The sequence below is a fragment of the Zingiber officinale genome, chromosome 9A, assembly GCF_018446385.1.
Source record: "Zingiber officinale cultivar Zhangliang chromosome 9A, Zo_v1.1, whole genome shotgun sequence".
In the NCBI taxonomy this organism is placed as follows: domain Eukaryota; kingdom Viridiplantae; phylum Streptophyta; class Magnoliopsida; order Zingiberales; family Zingiberaceae; genus Zingiber; species Zingiber officinale.
Window position 1 is genome coordinate 112162266 of NC_056002.1, and position 14454 is coordinate 112176719.

At 40.4% G+C, this 14454-nt stretch overlaps 1 protein-coding gene across 2 annotated transcripts; it reads right to left on the reverse strand.

Moving 5' to 3' along the window:
- Positions 1-8215: 8215 nt before the first annotated feature.
- LOC122018609 (probable N-acetyltransferase HLS1-like) lies at positions 8216-10095 on the reverse strand. Of its 2 annotated transcripts, none has more exons than XM_042575972.1 (3): positions 9637-10095; positions 9338-9528; positions 8216-9246 (listed from the first exon to the last, which is right to left on the reverse strand). In XM_042575972.1, exons 1-3 carry the CDS (start codon positions 9982-9984, stop codon positions 8385-8387), a joined length of 1401 nt encoding a protein of 466 aa, XP_042431906.1. In that variant the 5' UTR covers positions 9985-10095; the 3' UTR covers positions 8216-8384. The 2 variants fall into 2 exon arrangements, with proteins under 2 accessions (XP_042431906.1, XP_042431907.1); XM_042575973.1 differs by having other exon boundaries at positions 9618-9784.
- Between the last annotated feature and the right edge of the window lie 4359 nt (positions 10096-14454).

The following is a 14454-nucleotide window of genomic DNA, read 5'->3' on the forward strand; positions in this document are numbered from 1 at the left end:
ATTTTTATTTTTTCTTTTTCTTCTCCCATCGTCGAACCCCTACCGCCCCTTTCCCCTTCCTCTTGTTCATCTTCTCTTCGTCTTTCCCTCCCTCTCGCGCCAATTCTCTTCTTCCTTCTACCCGATCTAGCTGGCACTTCTCCCTTGCGATCTCGCCGGTGTCATCCACGGAAGCCAGTCGCGTTGCCGCTAGACACCGCCCAAATGCCGCGTTGCCCGACAACCACCGCCCAATGCTGTGCCCTATCCGCCGCCGTCGAACAAAGCAGCGCTGACCACCAGATCTCTCTGGCGTGCCCCGCCATGCCCTAGATTGGATCCATATCCACCGACACCCCTCTCCGACGCCTCTTTCCTACCGATCCTTGTAGATCGTCGCACGAGCAGTGGAGATTCGGCCTAAGGCTCGTGTTCACCTACATATCTCCTCCCTCTGCATAATTCAGTCGCGTAAGCTCTCTTCGACAACACTGACCTAGGGTTTTCGACGGTCAGATTTGAGGTAATTAGTTTACTGGGTGTACTTCCGGATTGCCGATCTATATTCGATGTTAACTTTGGTTATTTGGTTTGGAACGACAACAAGTGCTTCCGGCTAGTACTCTCAGCAACTGCGATTTCTAACCGTGAGTCGACAATAGTGGCTGGAGTTGAGGTAAGGTGTAGAGAATTTAATCTCTGTTGTAGCTTACCTCTGGAATGAAAGTTAGAAAGTTTAGGGATGATAGGTTCTAGTTGCTGTTTCGTGATAATTATGGTTAAAATGATGGATAATTAATTATAGAAATTGATTAGGTGGATCTAATTTGGAATTTCTTAATTAGATTAGGATTTAGTTTAGCTAATTGATGCATGATAGAATTAGCTAAACTAAACATTGTGATACAGGGCTTTGATTTAAGGCGGACATCCTTACATGGGATTTCTTTTGGCACGCGCTATTGTGAGGCGAGTACCTTGACTTATCTTTTAAATATTGTCATTTGATATGCATAGTGGATTTTAATGAGTAGTAATAATTATGTTATATCTACATCGGTATGTCATTGCTTGATTTATTCAGCATGCTTATTTATTACCTGTTTTGCATCCATTACCCTATTGATTATTTATGCTCATTGAGGTAGTGACATATCATGCCTTATGATATACCGGACTAGACATTTACCATATCTGATACGTGTACCTAAATCTTCTTATTTGAACCATTTTTGGTACATGTTTTATGGAGGTAGATATGATCAGGATTTTCATGCTTAGTGTCATGCACCATCTCGCATGATTGCATGTTGAGCGATTGACAACTCCATTATTGTTAAGCTCATCGCCAGTTACATGGATCTACACACACAACCACTTATGAGTTAGTATTATATCAGGCAGGGTGTGTGGTAGTTTGCTCTGTCAGTGCTCCGCTGGTCCACTCATGGGTAGTGTGATGCAGCGTGGTAGTACAATAGGGGTCCCTCCTCTAGACTGTCTCAGGGAGATGAAAGCATTGAACTCCCCCACTTATGATTTGAGGTAGGAGGATAGGTGTACTCCGACAACATCCTGTCCATTCGATCACTCATTAGGAGTAGTGATGGCAGAGTGCACAATTATCACAACCCTATCCACTTGGTCTCACCATCGTGTGTGAGATGGCTGACTGGTGTTAGGGGTGATCAGGATATGTTATTTGCATCATATGCATGATTACATTTATTGCTTGTGTTTGCTGCACTTTGTTTGCTGCATATTTGGTCGATGCATATGATTGACATGCATACAGGAGATATGATATTTTCGGTCTGACGACTTTATTATCCTGATAGGAGGTCCTGGTGAGTACAACTTCTCTCATTTCTTTTAGTTTGCATTTTCCATTATTATTGCAGGAGACTGTACGCATAATTGTTACTATTCGTTATTTCTTGCTATGCATGTCAGCTTGGTATCCGCTGAGTGTTGGACTCACCCCGTTGATTTATACCATTTCAGGTTGAAGCTGTCAGGAGTTTCCAGTCGCTAGTCCCCACCCTGAGTCGCGATGATTTTCTACCTTTGGACTTGTGGTTTTCTTGTTATATTTTTATATATTTGTGATGTATAATTGTACTCATGGATTTTTATTGACTTTTAATCTACTGTTTTTGTTTTCCGCTGTGTTGGATTTTTTGTTGTGGGTTTAAGTTTTCTGTCGTAATAGTGGAGTAGGTTTTATTTAAATAAACTGCGTGGTTGTGTCAGCCAGAGGCTGAGTTAATATAAACTGATGAATTGTTAGTTTTTTTTATTGTTATTGTTCCGGCCATATTGACCGAGGTTTGTGTGGCCCTGAGGGCTTTGTAGTAACGTTTCATATTGTCATCGGTACAGGGGAGATGCTGCTGAAATTTCCTCGATAGGGACTCCTCAGGGCGTGACAGAGAGATAGCGAATTCAGAGGAAGTTATTAAACTAAGGGGCAGAGTAAAGTTAAAAATAAAATACTTGTTTACTTATATTTGTATGTGTTATCAACTTAATTATGAACCTTGGTTGACAAACATTAAAAAGGAGGAGATTGTTAGTGCAAGGAGTACCAGAATCGAACCTAAATTTTGATGTTATCAAAAGTTAAGTCATGTTGTGATCTAACAAGTTGACTGAGTGTGTAGGATGTTTACTCAATCGAGAAAGTCTTAACAGATCATGGAAGTTAGGCAGGAAGCCCAAGTGGGTCAAGAGGACCCAACACTCGATAGGGAAACTCGATAGGTCTAGAGGGTCGAAGATCAAGAGAAAGCCCTGGTGAGCTGATCTGATGCTAAGTGGCAAAGTCCAAACAGGTCTGGAGGACCAATGTTTGACAAGTAGGTTGAGGTAAGCAACTGAAGAGGAGCGACAATGAAGTTGTATTCTGGAAAGGAACAAACTCTAGGTCGCTGATCCAATTGAAGAAACCGCGAAGGTTTTCAAATTGAGATCAAGACAGTGTTACTGTCAATTACTACTTATACATTATATAACTGTGCTAACCTTTGTTTTCCAGGGACATAAATTGTTTAACTTTGTTTTGCAAGAATAGGTCCGATTGGTCGATCAAACCCATAGATCGTTCGACCGAACAAGATTAATATAGAATAGAGATTAGATCAAGCCGAAGCAAATTTGGAAGACATGCTAATCAGTCAACCGAACACAGGGATCGGTTGACTGGAAGATTAGTGCATTAATGAAGACTTAATGGCGTATCTCGACGAATAGGAAAACTACACTATTCAGTCTATCGAATAAGGTGATTGATTGACCGAACAATAAATGCTATTAATGAGGCAGTGATCGGATTTGGACGAAGAAGGAAAGTTGATGGTTCTATTGACCGATAGAGGGATCAGTCCACCAAAAGGATCAATCGACTGAATGTCTTTTCAGTCAACCGAACTACGCTTCTAAAAGGGGAGCTCGAGGTCCAAGGCAGGAATCAAGTTTTCTGTTCACCTCTGTGCAAAGTCACTGTTCGTACTACTTCTTTGCAACACATCTTTAAGTAAGCTACTGCTCCGATAAAGTGTCGACAATCTTCATCACTTCTTATTCATTTGGTATAGTTTTATTTAGCTTGCATTGTACTTCATTTCAAGTAAGATAGTAGGTTGTTACTATCTTATATCTGTCATTGTATAAATTGCTTCTTTCCGGAGATTTCGGAAAGAAGAATTATAGTGATTTGTCTAACAAAGCGATCAAGGCTTGCGGGTCTTGAAGTAGGAGTTGACGTAGGCTCCGAACCAAGTAACTACTTGAGTTTTTGTATTGTTTTCCGTTGCCACTTTGATATTTGTTCTACAATTGGATACGAAAAGAAAAAAGTTTTAATATACGATATTTATCCCCCCTATCGTATATTTCGATCCTTCAAGTCGTACATCCTTCATTATTCGACATTTTCTGACATCCAACATTCTCTGACACCTTATTATTATGGAAGTTACGAGGGTCCGTATAAAAAGGGGATTATCTCAGTTGGCTAGGTACATGACAATGTTTTTACATCTTACTACACGCGTGCACACACATCTACTGTTCATCTTCTCCTCCATTCGGCTACTGTTTTGATTTGAGCGTCGGAGTACCCCGTGCCTAAGACCCTCCTGGTGCTTGCTCTAACGTTTTGTTTGCTCTCTCTAGTGTGTGCAGAAAGGAGTGATCAGTGTCATCTATTTTTCCTGCTCAAAGTCCTCTCACGATCAACAGCAGCATCATGTATCTAGTGCGCAATCTCTACCAATTTCAGACATGATCAATCTGCATTCTTCTTCCCTTTAGATATAGAATTCATAGCCGCTTCTCCTTTCAGCTTCAGAGAACCATCTGAGTCATCAGTTGAGCCTTGAACTGCAATGGAATGACAGGCACTTCCTTCATCCTTCTTGAACTATGCATGTGGATGATATATAATGTGATGAAGTAAGCAGAGGGATTTGTAACTAGCTAGTATATCCTCACATGAGCACGGGATTTCTTGTTTGCAACATCCATTGTTTGGCCATGAATCCATTGAAATGAAGAGCTAGCATGCAGCAGCAGCAGCAGCAGCAGCATAGGTTTGAGGTTGCCTCTCCTTCAGTGCTAAAGTTTTCACAGGGCTGGAACAGTAGTAGCCATCACAATTACCTTGAGGCCGATCACAGCAAGATTTGGCATTGCGATCAGGCCAAAGTATTTGGTTTGGTCTTGCTGGCCAGTAAAGTAACGAGGGCAGAAGAGCAGTGCCATGACTTCACCACTGTTTAGAAGAGATTAGGAGGATCAGTAGTGTATGCTATCTTTTGTCATACCTAACAATTTTTTTTTTCTTTCATTGGGTGTCATGATTCTTAATTAGAGTGATTGGCTATCTAATTCCATATGTTTAAATCCCTCCAGTTTCGAAAAATAATTCATGGATATAGAATCTGCATTCATTGCGACATGTAATTGAACATGATAATTAAAGCATAAGCAGATGAGTCTCTGGTGCCAGTTAATTAACTCAACTCTTTCTCTATATTCATCGCAATCTTACAAAGATTTGCCTGCCTCTTTCAAATAAGCCTGAAAGCTACATAGTTACCATGTGTTTAGATGAAGGTCAGGATAAGTAACTGTCAGAAATCATATTTAAGTATGACTTGAAATGATTAAAAAAAATATTAGGTATGGAGTAGGCGGGATGAAAGGTCACGCCTAGGAGAGATCATATGGGCAATTGTCAAGAGTTTAGGAATACAAAAGCTCATGATCACTCAGCCCAGACTCACTCAGTTCGCAATGACTCAACTTGGACCAACTTAGGAGGTTGGGTCCTTAGGTTTGGATCTTGATACATGTGGTATTAGTGTGGAGAAGTCAAAGTAGGTTGATATGGGGAGTATGAAAAACATTCATACGTACTACGAAAGTCTATAGTCTTGCTAGAGGGTAAAATTCAAATGGGTCAACCAGCTCAGTTCCATTTGACCCTGCCGATCTGACATCCTGCTCAGCTTCATTCGGCCCTATGAACCTGACACTCTACTCAATTCCATTCGGCTCTACCGACCCTGCACCCTGCTTAGGTCTCTTCGGCTATGCCTTGCTCAGCTCCGTTCATCCCTGTCGATATGTCTGTACCAAAGATGAATAGACATTAAAAATGACTTTCAAATTTCACTCTACCATTCCTTAGGGCATCTCCAATCCATCATCAAAACACCAAATTGCTCCAACCCATACACCAAAACCCATCCCAAATATGGTGATGGAGAGATTTTTTATTTTTATTTTTATTTTTATTATATTATTATAAAATCAAATATAATTAATTAATAATTATTATTTTCTTTATCTTTATTGATAGTATAATTAAATGTAATTATTATTTATTATAAATTTAAATTAAGTGCATTTAATAGAATATATAAATTTTATTATGTATTTTTGTAAATATTTAATTTATTAAAATTATTATTTTAATTTTATTTAATATATTTTAATTATAATTACATTTATAAATTATCACTAATTTCATAAACATAATACAATAAAATATTAAAAAATTTTATATGCATAAATATACAATACATTACCCATTACATTGACATACAAAATAAAGATAGTAATGACATTAAATTAAAATATTACTAATACAAACTTAAAAACATAATTAACTAAGCTTAACAAACAAGTACATGGTACAAACAATACTAATAAAGCACACAAAAACTTAAAATTATTTTAATAATATTATAATACTAATATTTAGGAAGATCACTCCCCATTCCGTTAAAATAATTATGAAATTGTCCAAAATATTAAATATTAAGAAGTATTAATTTTAAATATAATAATTATCATATAAAAAAATTAATAAGAATTATAGAATATTCTAAAGAATATTCTTTTTTGGTGTGATATGGTGATGATGGGTTGGAGTTGAAATATTGTTTGGTGTTGAAATAGCACCATTTTGGTGTGAAAATTGCACCAAATTTGGTGATATGGATTGGAGATGGTCTTAGTCTATCCCGACTCCTTTAGTTCAATCTGCCCGATTGACCTTAGTTACTTAGCTCCCCTAACACTTCTAATTTAGCTCATTCCTCAGTCTTCCCGATATGACTCTCCCTTTAACGGGCTAGGCCCTTCGATCCAATTGATCTCATGTCTCGTGGGCTGGTTCCATAAGTGGTACAACAAGTGGGATGACATGTGGGTTGTCAGAATACATGGAACAGTATGATTATACAGATACTGTGAATGAATGGAGATGAGACATTTTTAGACATGATATTTAATTAATGAAGAAGATACAAATCCTTCTCAGTAGTGTTATTAAAGAAGTCTGCTCCCGCAGGATAAGATGTGTGCATTCACGATTATACGCATCTACTCTTCTTCTTCTCTCTCTTCGATCGGAAATTAACTTGAACGTCAGAGTAGCTGAGCTGAGGCACCCTTATCTCTATTCTAACTCTCTTTTTCCCTCTCAGGTCTGATAAACGCTTCTGCTGATTCGACTTTCTCCACCCTGTCCTCCTCTGAAGTTCGGCAACTTCATCAATCCTAGGTAATTTACCAATGGCTCATCTGTCGGAACAGAGGTGTTTCTGTTCTTAGGAATCCATAAGTATTATGAAAAAACAAAATTTCTAGAAACAAACCTTTAACGTAATTAGTCATCAAGATGATCTAATTCAAGATTTTTTTTTTTTTTTTTGAAATGCTCGCTCGATGGACTCCAGTAATGCGAGACTAGAGAAGAGTCGTGGCAATAAAACGCGGTGTTTAGGTGCAGCAAAACTCGCGCGAGTCAACTGCAATAATTAACGGTATCTCAATTATTGGTGGGCTGCAAAAGTTCATGCACTTTTGACTCGAGTGCTCACTTCTCCCTTGGCATGGCACGGCACGGCGCGCACGGTGCTCAGCTTTTTGACCATTGCGAAGTAACAAGTCACTTTCCTTGTTGTCTTCCACACCCCTTCCACCAAAAACATAATAAGAAACATTTGTCCTTCAACCGCAAGTCATCGAAAGGACTTGGGTCCCGTTCTCTCCAAGGAAACAAATGGATTATGAACAGTGCGTGGATCATCTCTTGGCCAAGTGCCGACGCCACACCACCACTGTTAAAAGGAAATTGATTAATTACTCGGGTTTCAATGTGGACATTATTGGAGGAAGATGCCTAGGCTACAAAGTCAAGATCATGAGCAATAATTCTTGTACTATACTTGTCTTGAATTAAGTTTGCCAGGTTATTCAACAATGGGACGTGGCCTTCATTTCATTACAAGTAACTCATAGCTACTATAGCTCATTAAGTATTCATAGATTTTCTGAAGTGTATCATCTTGATTATTATTGAGTGTTTTAGCAGAGAACAGTAGATTAGTAGGGCAATAATGAAAAAGGCTTCTTTGTTTTTCCAAGGCATTATTGTTTTCCCCTGATATTGTGAGATTTTGACCAGTCGACAAGTGTGTCTAGTGTGGGGCCAGCCATATTTTAACTGATGATCATTAGAATCCAAAGATTGTGAGAATTGTTTTGAAGCTTTTCGAAGAGTAGGACATTTCGACCTTCTACAGTCTTTTCCCCGTCTCAAAGTTAATTAAACATTATCCTTAGATGGGTCCATGTCCATGGAGGATGCAGCTAGCTAGCCAGGGACAACAATCACGACTTTGATAGAAAAATAGATATTGGACTATTCTTTAGAGGGAAATTAAAATAAAAACAGTTGTGTTTTTTTTATCAGATATGAGATATACTTTTATGTATAAATATATACATAGAAGAGAAACAGAAAGAAAGGGAGTGAAAATTACAATCTTTATAAAAAATTATATGTGAGGAAAAAACAAAAGTGATTATAAGCGTATGTTGTTGGTGTTTTATAATTCCCTTGGGTCGACAAATATGGAGGACCCCGCTGCCGACTTGGTCCAATCGCCGACGGCGCTGTAATTGTATTCCTCCGTCAACCGCTTGATACACCACACATCCTCCGCCCCCGACAGCCGCCGCCACCTCGGTATCCCCTGCCGGAGCGGCTCCATCTCTGCGACTTCAGTGGCCACCACTGCCGCTGCCCCCCGCGCGCGGTTGTGCGCCTCTCTCCACACCGCCGCGGTCATCACCGAGGCGGCCGGTCCTTCGCCTCCGATCCCGTAGAGAAACCAGGCCCCGAACGGGCGGAAGAGGTCCGGCACCGAGGGGATCCGTAGCCACGGCATGACCCTGTCCGCCATCCGCGTCGCCGCCGCGGCAGCTCGCCGCAACCGCGACGCCCCGCGCACCTCGAGCTGAAACACGCCGCCGCAGTCCCAGACGCTGGCCAGGGCCCACGACTCCGGCGGCGCTGCCAGGAAGGCCTCCGCGCCGGGCCACCGCTCCGCCGCGGCGCAGCCGGAGGGCACGGCGACGAGCGTGGCGAGGGATAGGGGGTTCGCGAGGACGGCGTCGATGTCGCGCGGAAAGAACTCAGTGGCCGCGAACCGGCGGCGGTAGATGAGCTCCGCGTCCGAAGCATGGATTCTGTGGACGGTGATCGAGAGCGGGACGGGGAGGCGGTGCGCGAAGACCGGGTGGACGAGGATGGACGGCGTCCGGAACTTGGAATAGCCGCACCGGTCGGTGAAGAGACCCAGAGAGGCCTTGTTGCCCTTAGTGGTCGCCATGTACGCGTACTCCGCACCCTTCTTCCAAAACCACTCCTCCATTTGCTCCACCAGCTTCAATGCGATTCCCATTCTCCTATTCAATTTTCAAACGCATTAATTAATTAATTCATTCATTCATTAAAATCGAAGCAATCAGCCAAATCCGCAACCAATAAGCAAATTACCTGTGAGAAGGAAGGACTCGAAGGCCGAGGATGTAGCCGACCTTGGTGTATATGGGACTCGCCTCCGCCGGAGCATGGCCTTTCTTCAACATGCCTCCCTGCCGAGCCATCTTCCGGCCGCAGGAGACCACCTTGACGCTGCCACGGACGACGCCCACGATTTCCTTCACTGGCCCACTCGTTTCCGCAACCTTAATCACAATTCATTCAAAACCACCAATAATTACTCCATCACTATCATCGCATTGAAAAAATAATAATAATAATAATTAAAAATTACCAAAATTAAGCAGATATACCAGCATTCTGTAGGCGGGGGAGTGGCGGACGCGCGAGGCAGGGTCGCCGAGCAGGTCCATGCAGAGCGAGACCTGACCGGTGGCGCCTCCGTCGCACAGCCGGTCGACGGCCTCCGTCGCCGACAGGTCCTTCTCCGGATCGTACACCCTCACCGCAATGCTCACCATCCCCTGCGATCCGCCGATCAAACGGAAACCAATCGCTGCAAAAACAAAACAATAAAAAAAAAACACTCCAGTCCCCTGCTCTCCTCTCCGATGAGTGGCTGAGCCATTAGAGATCGAGGGAAGCGCGTATATATAGACGCGGCTATCGCACAAGTTGATCGCACATGACTGGCGCATCATTAAATAAATGAATTATATCGATCGACTCAGCGCAAGCGGAGGTGGTGGAGCTCGTGGTGAAGGTGGCGACGATGATGACATGCAAATTAAACAAGGTGAACCAAAAATCAAAAGGCGGCTGTGACTGCGCAGACTTGACCATTAATTATCCATTAAATTTTCAGGGGCCAGAAGACAGAAGAAATCGAGAATCTAACCGTCTCATTTACATCCCATCAATCGCATTCCATAAATAACTCAGTGCGTGGCTGCTTCCTTCATCCTGATGCAGAAAGCGAAGAAAAAAGTCACACTTGCATGGCAATTGCAATGAAATGCACATCCAATGAACCGCAGCATATACAATCAGACAGTAGACCTGGAAATTGTTTATTATATCTAAAAAGTTAATGGAGCGTAGACAAGGGGGGAGTAAACAATCAGCATACTGAAAAGTATTAAAGATTTATCGGGGACAATTTTTAATAGAGAAGAGGGATTAAATCCCACCATATCAGATTTAATGGCTCCTCCAATTGGTGCGAGTAATCGACCGTCAAATTTGACCCGGCCATGGGAGAACAAACTGATGTGATCGGCCATCTTCCGCCTTCCCTACCATTAAAAACCAACATAAAGAAACCCAACGCGTGTCCCACAAGCTAATTGCTAATTAATTAACTAATTTTCTTCGGATTCTACATGATTTGCGTTCAGCTATTTTGTTCAGTCACAATCATGGCTAATTAATATTTGGCTTGTTTTCAGCAATTACTTGGCACTCGATCATCCACATTGACCTCGATTAACTGACTGACCATACCAGAGCTTCGGTTTAATTTTTGATGTTATTTTTATTTTTGAAGAAAGAATGTAGGTAAGTTTAATTAGTCGGTGCCTAAAAAGTCAATGTCATCAGAGCTACTTTTAAGCGTGGTCAAAGGTCAGTCTTATATTTTATACTGAGAGCGATGAGCAAGGGCATAGTTTTTGGCAGGAGGTTGATGGATCAAGTAATTATTGATCCTACCAAACAAATGGATATGACAAAGTGTTGAAGTGAGGAGGAAGGATCCTTTTTCTGATTTTTTTTTTTAGTGTAGGAAATTGCAAGTGAGTGTGTGACATGATCGAAATATAAATATGAGATGAAAATAAATAAACATACAACACTAACAAAGAGAGTATAATATAGTTGAGAGATTCGGCTTGTAGTTCATAATTTAGGGCATCTTTAACACTAGATTTATGAGAGATTTATAAAATTTAAAATATTGAATAAAAAAGTTAGAATTATTATATATGTGAGATTTAAGATTTGTAATTTAAAAAAATAGTGAAAATTTAAATTTACTTTTTTATCTTAAAATTGATGTAATATATATGAAGTAGTGCAATTACATATTATGGAAGATGATCATAAAAAAATTTACTTAAAGTTCTAATCATGATGTTTCTATATATATGTTTTTTTATAATGTTGATGTGATATATTAAAATTATAAAAAAATTTCATTTAAAGCTCTGGTGATGGAAGGTGTCTTATGAAGTGTTTGATATGCGATCTAGTATCTGAATCATTTCTTTTGAGTGAGAAAATAAGATAATCTTTACAGTGATTACTTATATATTACTATAATACTCGAGTATGATGATGTTAATTTTACGTGATTGAGAAAGGATTTAGATTAAATTTATACTGTGAATCTAATATATTTGTCAAGCATGCGAGTGGACAAGTTGATGATTTAACAAGTATCGAGAGAAAAAAAAAATTGTTGATGCAAAGATCGATGATCGAAATGATCAAAGTTGACGGTGAGACTTGCGAGCTGAACATATGTTAAGACTTAGAAGACTTGGATGTTGTTTATTGTTGACTTTTCACGAAGGATATAATAATGATTATTTTGATGGTAAAATATGAATACGTTTGTCCCTAGCGCTTCATCCCAGGTCAACACGGAGGAGGTAAATCACGGACGGTTACTAACCTTTGGAACAGTGACTAGCACATAAGGGAGACATTTACTCGGCTTTACCTAGATTTGAACCCCAGACCTCATAATGACAACACCTCATGTGTTAGTTATTAGATCCATCCAAAGGGACATAATAATGATTATCTTATAGGTTATAGAGGAGGATTTGTGGAGATGATAAAAAGAGAAATCGGGAAAAAAAAAACTAAAGAAAGAATTATCGCCATCTAAGTTTTATCCAAAAAAAAATATATATTTTAACACAAGATTATTACTGAATATAGAATATCTTTGACTCATAATAGATAAAACTACCAAAATAACCTAATTATAAAAAAATAAATAAAAACTAATAAAAAAAAATATTTGGAGCCTCCAAAAAGAACCTAAACATTATTTTTAGGATCTAAAATTTGACGATTACGGATTCCACTCGATAATGAATATAAATCTCTAAGAGAGTCACTGGTGGAAAAAAAATAGTCTCATTCTAATTCTCAAGTCAAAAGTTATGGTTCTTTAAAACTCGAAACATTTTCTTGGATCGATCCTGCGTGAACTTCTCCTGATATATGACAAATTTCTCTAGCTTGGAAAAAAACTCATTAGTTGGGTCAAACTTTATATATATATTGATCCTGTATATATATTGATCCTGTGACTTAGAGAATACTTCAAGCTGAAAAAAGGATGAAACCTGATACTCCTTTCTGCGCACATCAGAGAGAGTAAACAAAATGTTAGAGCGAGAACTATGAAGGGGGGGTCCCTGAAGCAGACACTCTGACGCTCAAGTCAGTACGGTGGCTGAACGAAAAGTATAGAAGATGAACAGTAGGATGCGTGCTTGTGATGTCAAGAGTAGTAAAGGTGTGCGCGTATGTAAAAACGTACTTCGCCAACGAAGAGGATTCCCTTTTTATGTTGTCTCTCATAACCTCCGCAAGAATGAGACAACAAGGAATATCTGATATCAGAATATGTAAGATAATGAAAGATGTATAGTTATCCTCCGAGGAATCTTTCGTTACATGTATATGAACAATTTTTTATAACCTCCGTAATAAATTAGGTGGATAAGAATGTCTGATGTCAAGTATTGGCAAATATATAGCCACCCTTATAGGAAGATTCCATTATAGGTATATGTTATGGTAGTGAAATATTTTCTGATAAGTAGCTGTTATTCTCTGATAGATTATTGTGATTCCTTGACAATGTTGTCCCCTGGAGGTAGTCTGACCGGATCTATATCCGATCGACTATATGATGGGAGATTAACACATGAAAAGTGGGGAATTATGTCAGGAAGGACCAACCGGTACCATGGTTGATCGATCATATGATGCATGCCTTGACATTGTAAGTCAGACTGACTCTAGGGCCGACCGGTTGTATGTTGAGAGTTATATTGTAGGGATAACCGACTGTATGCCAAGTGTCTTGGCTCTGTAAGTCCAACCAAATCTTAGTCCGACCATCTATATACTAAGAGATTGCCTTTTTTATGTGCTGGGAGATTGCTTTTGTCGTATGCTAGGAGAATACTTTTGAAGGATGGGGAGCCAATCCCCCTATGCCTTGCCAGCGCTAGGGTCATTCAGGTTTATTCTATATATCTTGGCATTGAGTGGAACGATAAGCCTCCTAAGCCCGACTGGCTCTGGGGTCGACCGACCGAAGGCTAAGAGACTTGTGTTCAAAGAATGGGGGGTTGGGTCCCTTAAGTCCGACCGACTATAGGGTAGACCGGCTATAGGATAGACCGGCTATATGTTAGGTACCTTGATACTAAGTAGTGGAGCATTAAGTCCCTTAAGCTCGACTGGCCCTTCGGCCAACTGACTTCATACTTAAGCCCGACCGACCCTATGCCTAGCCAGCGCTAGGGTTATTTGGGTTTATTCTATATATATTGGTACTGAGTGGAGCGATAAGCCCCCTAAGCTTGATCGGCTCGGGGGTCGATTGATCGAAGGCTGAGAGACTTGTGTTTAAAGAATGGGGAGCTGGGTCCCTTAAGTCCGACTAGCTATAGGGCAGACCGGCTATATGCTAGGTACCTTGATACTAAGAAGTGGAGCATTAAGTCTCTTAAACCCGACTGACCCTTGGGCCGACCAACTTCATACTAAAGACCATGCACCGAGGAGTGAGTAACTGAGCCTTTGTGAGAATGACTCGTTCAGCTGCATATACTCTTGACTTTGATTGCCACCTCGCTTTGATTTTGACCACCACCTCACCTTGATTTTGACTACTACCTCACTTGCCACATTACTTGTCACATCACCTTTGGGTCAACTCACAACATACAGTATCAGTAGCCTCCCTTTTAAATCTAATTGAAGGAGGTTCGCAGCCGACTAATTAGACCTGAGTCTTATTTCTGCTCAGTTGCTAGTCCGATCAAATGGCCATGCTTCTGATCACCCATTAATGTTATACTCAATTTTATCTTTCTTGGAAAAATGCATATTAGATATTTGACATGATAAACCATGCGTCC

Bases quoted from the DNA above. Each gene is read 5' to 3' on its own strand.
- LOC122018609 (XM_042575972.1), bottom strand. From the start codon at position 9,984: ATGATGCGCCAGTCATGTGCGATCAACTTGTGCGATAGCCGCGTCTAT. The intron at 9,529-9,636 runs GTATATCTGCTT...ATTGTGATTAAG, and splicing joins CCCCCGCCTACAGAATGCTG to GTTGCGGAAACGAGTGGGCC. The intron at 9,247-9,337 runs GTAATTTGCTTA...AAAATTGAATAG, and splicing joins CGAGTCCTTCCTTCTCACAG to GAGAATGGGAATCGCATTGA.